This window comes from Erinaceus europaeus, chromosome 10 (genome assembly GCF_950295315.1).
Source record: "Erinaceus europaeus chromosome 10, mEriEur2.1, whole genome shotgun sequence".
Taxonomy (NCBI): Eukaryota; Metazoa; Chordata; class Mammalia; order Eulipotyphla; family Erinaceidae; genus Erinaceus; species Erinaceus europaeus.
Genome location: NC_080171.1, coordinates 36,111,689 through 36,122,581, shown reverse-complemented (window position 1 = coordinate 36,122,581; position 10,893 = coordinate 36,111,689). Strand labels below are relative to the sequence as shown.

Genomic DNA, 10,893 nt, shown 5'->3' with positions numbered 1-10,893 from the left:
GAAATGAAGCATCCAAGCATAGTAATGGCCTTAGAATCTGTGATAATTCTTTTTCTAATATATGTTTCTTTCTCAGTAATATCTCACTTATGGCTATATTGATTCAGTGTTTATATTCTACTTTTTTGATTCTTTGACTGGATTTTATTTATTTTTTTCCTTATGCTGAAATATACATTTTTAACCTGCTGGTTTGTAATTATCTGGAGTGGCAGTTTAAATTATTTTAATTAACACATTAGTGTTGAACTACGCACTCTTAGTATGCTTTTCCTTCCATTTTTTAAACGCAGAAGTTTATGTTTCTCAATGTGACTATAGGATAAAGTAATAAAAATTTGAAGGTTAATTGCTCTGTAATTAATACTGATGGGGAGAGATCAGAGGACAGTGTTAATGCTATTGGAAAACATGGTGTATTTTAGAGGGCAGTCCATTTGGTCACATGGCTTTCAGCTCCTTGAATAATGTCCAGAGAAACCTGACTCCTTTTCCAGAGAATCTGCTTCAAGCTTTTCTCTGTTGTTGAAAAGACTTATTAGAGCTTCTCTTCATACTGGATTTTTGAATGATACTTGGCATTAGTACATTTAATTAAATACTTAAAATTTTTATGAGACACATGTCTAAACCAAGAGTACCATCTCATCTTATGCCATACCAGGGATCAAACCCTGATGCCCTGGGTACAGGAATTTACATTTAGAATCTCACCACATCATTGGCAAATCAAGACCTTTTTTTGCCAAAGAGATAAACAGCATTTCTATGAGGCAAACTATGGTAGTATATGATACAGGAAGTCCTGTAGCATAGTAGGCACACGATTGTTTGGAGCAGACATTGCAGAACACCTCAAACCTTAGCTGACGTGGATGAGTACAATTTAGTATGGCGAGATTATGACAAGAATTTAGGAAATAATCGACAGTGGTGGCTCATGCATGGTGGGCTCACTGGAACTGAAATGAACTAGTGGAAACGTGTAGTAATCAACGTATGGAATGATAAGGGTCTGATTAGTATGGTGACAGAGACATATAAGAAATTATTTGAGAATAGTCAGGATTTGGTTATGAATAAAGAAGCCCTAAATAAAAGCAAATCTGTGTTAGCCAATAAGTTGATCCCAGTGGAATTTGCATCCATCACTTTCATGTAATGCTCTGCTACCATACAGACTTATGGCAAGAAAGATGAGAAGCACTCAATCATATGGGTATCATCTGTGTAAAAGTTGATTCTGCTGTGGAAGGTCAAAAGGTTTTGAACTCCTATTCTAGGAGGAGCTCTAATAGTAGCATTCAGAGAGGTAGCAAGAGGTCATTGTGGTGTTTCTGAAGCCAGGTAGAAGAGTTTTTACAAGCCAGTTTTTAATCTGTGACCGTAGATATGCCAGCAAGAAAGAAAATAAATGATAGTGTCTTGAAATAATTGCTATCTCAATAGTCTCCCTATGAGAAAGGTAGACTTGGAATCCAGATTATAGGGGGAGATGATGGAGTAAGGTAGGTGTGTGTGTGTTTGTGTGTGTGTGTGTGTGTGTGTGTGTGTGTGTGTGTGTGTGTGTGTGTGTAATGGAGAATGCTACTGAGAAACAGAGATAACACATTTTACCCCAGTTCTTAAAAATAAGGATATAGATGCAGGGCAGTTGTTGAAATGAGCAGGAGATTATTTTAATTAAATTCAACAAACATTTATCAAGTGCCAGTTACATGCAAGGCACTCACTAAGTTGAAGGCAATGGAGGATACAAGACAAGTAATCAAAATATAGGTTTGTTGTGTCATTCCCTCCCTACCCCAGAGTGTTGCTTCAGGTTCTTTTTATGTAAGATAGGTAGTTTAATCTTAAACAAGGAATGTTGGTGTTAAACTTTATTTTTAATTTAATTTAATTTTGATTTAATATTGATTTACAAAATTACATGTCAACAGGGGTGTAATTCAACAGTGTTCCCACCACCAGAGTTCTGGATCCCTCTATTGCATTTCACTGTGGTTCTCCCAGTTACCCCCTTTTTCTTCCAAGTCCCGTTGCTCTTCCCCTCCAAGCCACATATAACCCCATTACTACTTTCAAATGTTGCTCCCCTTTTCATCCTCTCTCTCTGTGACCTGAAGGAGCTGGAGTTTAGAGCCCTCTTAACCTCTTCCTTCTGTTACTCACCCTCACACCCCCCCCCCCGAATATGGATCATAGTTGTTCTTAGGGTGTTAAACTTTTAAGCAAAAGGATAAAATGAGTGACAAGAACTGGAGATGGTGAAAGAGATAGAGAATTAATGGAACAATGAAAGGGAAAAAGATTAAGATTCTTTGGGCAGAGTGGAGTCTACCTGGGATCTCCTTCCACTAAGGTGGACATAGGAAAAGGGGGGTTATTTGAAAGTAGAAAAGAGTGAATAAGTAAGGACTCAAGGAAGTCTTTATGATCTCATGACAAACTTGGACTAAATTTTATGCTTTGCAAAGTTCCTGGTCAAATGGAAAGATAAGACTGTTAGTGGGCTTTTTGTTTGTCCTTTGAGAGACAGAGGGGGGGGGGCATGGAACACCTGGATCATTGAAAGTATTGCAGCTGATTGAGGGGTTTCTGTGTCTAATGAAATAGATGTATACTTTCAGATTGCTCAGATACTACCTGAATGTCTCTGCGCCTGCAGTTAGGCAGGGGTGTTTGTGTTAAAGGTAGATTCACCAGGCTTAGAGTCTCAGAAATGTGATAAGAAAAGTATATTCAAGCTCTTAATAAACACTTTCCAATTGAACTCTGATCTGATCTAGAAAGTGGCTACGTGCTTAACCCATACACATGAAGTATTAGGGGCTTTACAAGGTAAAGAGAATTGGAACAATCTTCTGGCTGTAACTATTGAGCAATGTTTTTGAATTACATATATTTATTTACCTGCATTTTCTTGTGTGTTTTTTTCCCCTTTGTCAGCATTATTTTCTAAATGTGATTATGTGTTTATGCTTTTTAGACACAAGTGAATTATAACACAAAGCACTATAAAGTGATTTTGGCAATTTCAATAAATACAGTATTTTTAACTATCCAGCTACAATAGATAAGGCTTTGACAGGACTTAAGGGTCACCATCGATTAGTGAAACTTGTGGATCACTGTTCAGATTTCCCATTTATAATGTAAACTTAAAAGTGTTCGTGCTTTATTTTATGGACTGTATTTCAAATATATATAACAAGAAAATAGGTGAAGGTCAATTAGAGAAAAGGTATAATGCCATCATTTGACTTTGATTGTCAGGAACCAGAAGTCAAGTCAAAGGGGGTGAAGAAATGAAATTATCAGAGGAGAAAAACATTGTTGTTTTTTTCCTTTGGTGGACTCCCCCCCCCCCCCCCCCCATTCCAGGGTTATTGCTGGGGCTTGGTGCCAACACTATGAATCCACTGCTCCTGGAGGCTTTTTTTTTTTCTTTTTCACTTCATCTTCTCCCATTTTATAGGATAGGAAAGAGAGAAAATGCTTGTGAAGCAACCCCCCCTGCAGGTGTGGAACTGGGGGCTCGAGCTGGGATCCTTACACTGGTCCTTGTGTTTCTTATTGTGCACACTTAACCTACTGCAGTACTGCCTGGCGCCCCTGATGGGCTTTCTTTAAATATGTTTTTTAAAAAAAGCATTCCAAGACCCTTTTCACCAGTGAAGGGGAGCAAAATAAGCCACCATACACATTTTTAAAAGGCTCTTTTGAGAAATCTTACTTAGAAAGAAAATTATGGAAGAGCCTGACTATCAGAGGGACAGCAAACTGATTTATTTGAAGCAAACAACTAAAGTGTAATCAATCTACAAGCTTGTCTTAAGAATTACTTGTTTTCATAGACTATTACTTGTTTTCATAGAACATTGTTAAGCAGGGTCTTGAACTGAAGGGATTCCTGATGAGAGGGGTATGTTTAACACAGCCTCTTTGCACCTCCTCCTTTCAAAGATGCGGCAGGCCTGCCCACATAGGATTCTGTAGCTGAGCTTGATGTGGCCTTGGCTGGGGGTCAAACACTCCCATCCCAGCTTCTCTAGGGCTTTCTCCATGTGTTGCCAGTGTGCTGGTAAAAATGACTTTAAACTCTTGTCAGCACTGTTACTGGTGCATGCATCACAGTCCCACTCAGATAAACCTGTCACAACAGAGAGGCGGCCACTGGAGAAGAGTACAAGGGCAGGCCTCGAGCTTTTCATTCGAGCATCACTAAACGTGCACAGAGTGCCCAATTATTTCAGCATTATTGAGCAAGCCTACAGGAGGACCCAAGCCTTGCTACATTAGATTTTCTTTAGTAATTTGCTCAAGTACCGCTGAGGACACTTAAAGGGCTTAAAACGGTGGCTGCAACCAGTTTCCTTTTCTGGGTTGTTAATTCAGGTTTTCTCTTTCAAATTAACTCTCACTGCATGCTGTGCAGTGGTTCTGGGAGAACTGTTTAACACTAATTTTCTCAATTTTCAGCCTTTTTTTTTGTTTTTTTTGTTCAGCATAACTGCTATAACAGTCATGTGTATGCTTTGATTAGAAATGTATGATAGCAAGGCCTTATGTGTTGCAAAGAATAAAATACAGATGCTTTGACAAAGAAATACAAATCTCATTTGAGTTACTTAATCTTTTTTTTTTTAAAGCACAGCACTGCTCAGCTCTGGCTTTTGGTGGTGCAGAGGATTGAACCTAGGACTTTCGAGGCGCAGACATAAGAGCCTGTTTGCATAACCATTATGCTATCTAACCTCCCCCACCTGAATACTTTCATTTTTTATAAACGAAATTATTTATAGTACATTGCAACACCTATCCCTAAAATCTTAAGAATTAATATTTCTTGGGAGTCGGGCGGTAGCACAATGGGTTAAGGGAACGTGGCTCAAAGCGCAAGGACCAGCATAAGGATCCCAGTTCGAGCCCCTGATTCCCCACCTGCAGGGGAGTCACTTCACAGGCGGTGAAGCAGGTCTGCAGGTGTCTGTCTTTTTCTCCCCCTCTCGTCTTCCCCTCCTCTCTCCATTTCTCTGTGTCCTAACAACGACGGCATCAATAACAGCAATAATAATAACCACAACAATTTAAAAAAAAAAAAGAGCAACAAAAGGGAAAATAAATAAATAGAATTTTTTTTTTTTTAAAGAACTAGTATTTCTTTATTATACATCTCCCTCATTTCCATTTTAAAAACATCTGGGAGTCAGGCTGTAGCACAGCGGGTTAAGCGCAGGTGGCACAAAGCACAAGGACCGGCATAAGGATCCCGGTTCGAACCCTGGCTCCCCACCTGCAGGGGAGTCTCTTCACAGGCGGTGAAGCAGGTCTGCAGGTGTCTATCTTTCTCTCCTCCTCTCTGTCTTCCCCTCCTCTCTCCATTTCTCTCTGTCCTATCCAACAACGACAACAATAATAATAATAACTACAACAATAAAACAAGGGCAACAAAAGGGAATAAATAAATAAAAAAATATAAAAAGATATATGAAGGATAAGTTTTTCCTTCAACAGTGCTTGATTTCCCAGTGTCTGTAATATTTGTATTCCCCTCTATTTGTTGGCAAGGGACAGTTAGAGGGAACAAGTTCAATATCTTTGTCTCATTTCTCACAGCAGCAACAACTCCAGGCCCAGCATTTATCACATGGACATGGTCTTCCGGTACCTCTGACCCCACACCCTTCGGGACTGCAGCCCCCAGCCATTCCACCCATTGGAAGCAGTGCGGGACTTCTGGCCCTTTCTAGTGCCCTAGGAGGACAGTCTCACCTTCCAATTAAAGATGAAAAGAAGCACCATGACAACGATCACCAAAGAGGTGAGATCCTCTTAGGATGGCAATCATATTACCTACCTGCTGTGGATGATAGATTCTGGATGCCTAATTATTTATCAGTCTGATCACCTTGTGTGGTGTGTTAAAAAATATTAGATATGAAAGCAATTTCAGGGCTGGGGAGATATCGTTGCAGTTATGCAAAAACACCTTCTTGCCTGAGCTTCTAGGGTCTTAGGTTCAGTCCCTAGCACCACCTTAATCAAGATCTGAGCAGTGCTCTGATACAAGACAAAAAACAAGACAAACAAACAAACAACAACAACAAAAAACCTAATTTCACTTGTCTTAGTAATTGAGAAAAGTGTAGCCCAAATTAATGGAATTTGTTTGCTTAACAGCCTTTCTCACTCAGTCCGCTTCAGAGCATGAAATTAACTGATTTCTAAGTATATAACAAGATGCAGTTATTTATGCGAATAAATAATTGACTTAAAGTCCAGTTATGTGCTTTTTATTGGTTTCCTACCTCCAGCTAAGTAGACATATCGATGTCACTAAATGATTGTATGGCGTTTACTAATATTGCTTATTAGTTAGTGGCAGAAAAGCAAATGAAAAATTCTTCCCCAGCATTCCCTTGTGGGAATTTATGTAGTACCCGGGTGGCTCACAGGCTGGAAGGGTGTGGTTTGTAGTTACAGGCTCATATATATTCCTATTTAACTGTTATTACTATGAATTATAATCTTGGGTAAATGATTTTATCACATAAGCATAAATTTCCCATCTCTGATGTTGGAAACATTGTAATATTTGTCATCCACTTATCTTAATGCTATGGTGCAGACTTGAGGCATGATTATAAACCCTTTTATAAGAGGAAAAGTTGATAAGGAGTCTAAATAATACAGATTTCCAGTTTTGGTTTCTGAAACTGTGTCAGAGGTAGATTGGTGCACTGTGAATCTGGTTGAATAGTATTAATAATTAACTTTATTGCAAAGTCAACATCTGTGCCATTTATTATTTAGTAGAGATCAAATTTGATAAATGTATGTTATTTATATAAACTAACTAGTTTTTTTTTCCCCCCTGTCCTACCAATTGATCTGTGTGTTGCTGCTGTTTTGCCTATAGACAGAGACTCCATCAAGGTAGGACTTAAATTCACAGGGGAAGGAATTGCTTAAAAGCGCTCAATGATTTGAATGGATTCTTTGACATTTAAAGAACAATTTGGTGAACTTTACTAGATAGTGGCTGATTGTAATTTTTTAAAAATTACTTATAGTTGTTTGTATGGTTAAGATTTAAAAAACAATTTTTATTAGTGATTTAATACTGGTTTACAAAATGTATGTTTCCAGGAACATAGTTTCACACGTGTGTGTGCCATTGCACCTACCACCACAGTTCTGTGGTTCTCACCCAGCCCTGACCCGAACCATAATAGCTCATAGTTCTCACAAAGCGTAAGAAATGGTTTTAAAAAAATTGTTTTCATTACTTATGAAAATGCTTAAGATTTCTAAAAAAGTTAATTCCATTTCTCTATCAGATTTGTAGACCTCAACTGAACTGAGTCTGACTTGATTTGCTCATTTTATTCTGTCTTGTCTAGTGAAGAAATAACTGCTTTTGTTCAGTTAGACTTTGACCATAAGATAAATAATAAGCAGATCAAATATAAATAAACACAAATTAGTCTTATTTTGGGAGATCATTTCACTTTTTAAAAATACTTTATTAGAACATTTATGTTAAGAGCATTTATCTTCAGAAAAATCTTTTTAGAGATTTCTTTATCGGCAAGACAGGTGAGAGAAGCTAGAGAACAGCTCAGCTCTATCTTGTGGTGCCAGGGATAAAACCTGGAGCCTTAGAAATGCAAGTCAAATGTTTGCACAGTGAGTTATCGCCCTGGCCCCAGAAAGATTTGTTTTTAAATTTAACAACAGCTTCTTTCTCAAAACAGCAAGTTATTTTCCTTAGGTTTGGCATCTATTTTTATCTATCTACTGTATTTTCTGGAGGCATTTTAGAAGGAATAGGTATAGTCTAATATCTTAACTGTGCTTGTGTAACACCGGGATGGGATGTGTAAAAGTGTCTGAATTTATATAGTTAGTGAACATGAAAGACAGGCTGCTTTGGCAGGAAATGAGTAGAGTATGAAAACTGCGTGATTGCCTTTGAGCCAGGCACAAAATTGTATTATGTTGCCATTGTAGTCTGTGTAGATTGATTTAAAGGAAAGGACAGTTTTTCAGCATTGGCCAAAGCGCTATCAGTTTTGTTTTTGTTTTTGCATTTTACAGCAATTAAATGTTTTAGAGCATTGAGTTTCTTCCCTCTTTTCTTTCTCTCTCTTTTGGCTATTTTTAATAATGTTACTTACATACATGAAGACTAAAAACCTTTCCCTGTAACCACCTATGTTTTGATGCTGACCTCTTTTCCTTTTACAATATAAGGGGAAGTAGGGTTTGTTTTTCAAACCCTTTAAATAAACAGAAAATAGAAATTAAATCTATTAAAATTTTAAAAAATGATTTATGTATTTATTTGTTAATGAGAAAGATAGGAGGAGAGAGAAAAGAAGACATCACTCTGGTATATGTGCTGCAGGGGATTGAACTCAGAACTTCTTGCTTGAGAGTCCAGTGCTTTATCCAATGCACCACCTCCTGGACCACAAAATTAAATCTCTCTCTTTTTTTAATATTTATTTATTTACTTTCCCTTTTGTTATTATTTTTTTATTGTTGCAGTTATTATTTTTGTTATTGATGTTGTCATTGTTGGATAGGACAGAAAGCAATGGAGAGAGGAGGGGAAGACAGGGAGAGAAAGATAGACACCTGCAGACCTGTTTCACCACCTGTGAAGCGACTCCCCTGCTGGTGGGGAGCCTGGGGCTCGAACTGGGATCCTTACACCGGTCCTTGCACTTTGCACCATGTGCACTTAACCTGCTGCGCTACCGCCCAACTCCCAATGAAATCTTTTACTCCTCAAGAATCTTTAAACTTTGAAAGAGTACCTGCAGGTCCTCAGAAATGCCATCATTCATACTTTGAATGGCACACATTGAATCATTTAATTATTCATTTATAGTTGTGTGTTTTGCTTTATAATATGTGTATCAGTATCTGGATTAAAAGCATTCCTAACAAGTGTATTAAGTGTTCTTTACATGTGCACTTCGGAAGTTGTAAGTACTTGTAAGTTGACCAGAATTAGCTGACAGCAGCTCTTGGAAAGCCTTTCTTTCCTTTCCTTTCCTTTTCCTTTTTTTTTTTTAAAGGAAGGAAATGTACTCTTTTAAAAAATATTTATTTATTATTGTATAGAGACAGAGAAATTGACAGGGGTGGGGAAGATATAGAGACAGCTGCAGCCCTGTCTCACCACTTATGAAGCTTTCTCCCTGCAGGTGGGGACCAGGGGCTTGACCGTAGAACCTTGTGCACTATAATGTGTGCACTTAATCAGGTGCACCACCGACTGGCCCCTGGAAACCCTTTCTAGTTACTCTGAGGCCATAATATAAACATTCCTTCCCACCTCAACCCTTTTCTTTTGTCCTTTTGTCCATTATGGAGCTTCACTGCTCTGGCATGACCTTTGTCAGATAGGATGAGAGCGGTGAGAGAGGGAAAAGTACCACTGTACTGAAGCTTCCTGCACTGTGCTTGGGACAGGCTTTAATCAGCATCCAGCACACGAGCCAGGTTGGTTCTTTTCAAGGTGAGCTGTCTCGATGGTCCCCTCCTTTTTTTCTATGGTAAAAGCATGCCTTCAGCAGGCCAATGAACTAAACAAAACCTCCTCTAATGTCCCATTTGCAGAAAACTCAATATTTTTACTCCAGTGCACACTTGTTGTCACTTTCATTTTACATTTCCTCATGGAAGAGTAGGGTGCACTTCAAAAATATTCAGAGTGAGTCTGGAATTGAGATAGTAGAACTAAAAGGAGAAAATCAGAAGGGAAGTAGAGGTGGATAATTTTGCTTTGATCTAACCTGGAATGGTAGCTGTGTATAAATAAATGTCTTTGTTGTGCTACTGCTCACAAATTTTGAAGTTGTGTTGTGTCAGGATGAGGGCTGTCCTATTGCTTCTTAAGGTGAAATAGTTTGCTAAATTCCGTAAATGTGTTCTGTGATGCTCAGAGAAGCAGCTAGTTGCTTGCTCCATCGATCGTCCTCATCTTGCTGTAAGTGGTTCCTGGTTAAGAGGGGTTTTTTATGATTGTCTGCTGTATTACTAGGTGGTTTTTATCAGCCAAAGTGTGCCAGTTGCCTGCAGCTGAGTTGGACTTGTATGAAATAATTTATTCATGCAGGATAATGCTCCTTAACATTTAACAGGTAATGAACGTGACATAAATTTCCTTCTTGCTTTTAATTTTTCCCTTTCCTCTTCTAATGTGCAAACAGGCGGCTCTGGTGCTCTAAATAATAAGTAATTTTTGGCCATCTGTCAAAAGGAAATTTCAATACAAATTTAAATTAATGGTGCCTGAAATTTTTTATAGCTCCTCTAAAAGCCTCTAATGTGCAGAAAATTCTGAATCTGCTGGTAGTAATTAGTGTTGCATGTAATGAGGATGTGGGCAATGTTATACAGCCCTAGTGTAACATTTTGATATGGTAGCAAAATTTTGATTTATACAAGGTTGTGGATGGATTTAATTGTGAGAGACTTTTAAAAATGTTTTCTTGACGTTACAGATTATTAAGCAGGGTGTATTTCAGAATGGCTCATAAATATAAATTTACACTTCCTGTAAAGATTCAGGTAATTAAGGTGCTTTACCTTCAGGTGTCGTAGAAAATGAAAGAAAATCACTTGTTAAAATTGTTGGGTTCCCCCACCCCCTACCCCCTGTTCCTTTTATAGAGAAGTTCTTTGGCCACTAAAGCACATGCTTTATTGATTGTGTAGCTCCAGTAGTCAAGTTCATTCCTAAGCCTGTTATTTGCAGACTGTATTTGAAGTTTTCAATAAGGGTAGAGAATGTAAATATGGACCTAAAGGAGAAAGCACTGTTGGAGCCCAGAAATCAATTTATTTGGTGATGAGATACTAGAATGTTGTGTG

At 38.2% G+C, this 10,893-nt stretch overlaps 1 protein-coding gene across 14 annotated transcripts in view; it reads left to right on the top strand.

Annotated features, from left to right (window-relative positions):
- Nucleotides 1–10,893, top strand: part of LOC103107323 (TLE family member 4, transcriptional corepressor) — a 167,898-nt gene that overhangs the window by 78,407 nt on the left and 78,598 nt on the right. For 8 of the 14 annotated variants that reach the window (XM_007516110.3, XM_007516103.3, XM_060199530.1 and 5 more), the window contains 2 exons: nucleotides 5,620–5,824; nucleotides 6,923–6,939. In XM_007516110.3, coding sequence (XP_007516172.1) covers nucleotides 5,620–5,824; nucleotides 6,923–6,939 — 222 coding nt within the window. The remainder of the gene's footprint in view (nucleotides 1–5,619; nucleotides 5,825–6,922; nucleotides 6,940–10,893) is intronic. The other 6 variants (XM_007516111.3, XM_007516104.3, XM_060199531.1 and 3 more) reach the window with 1 other exon arrangement.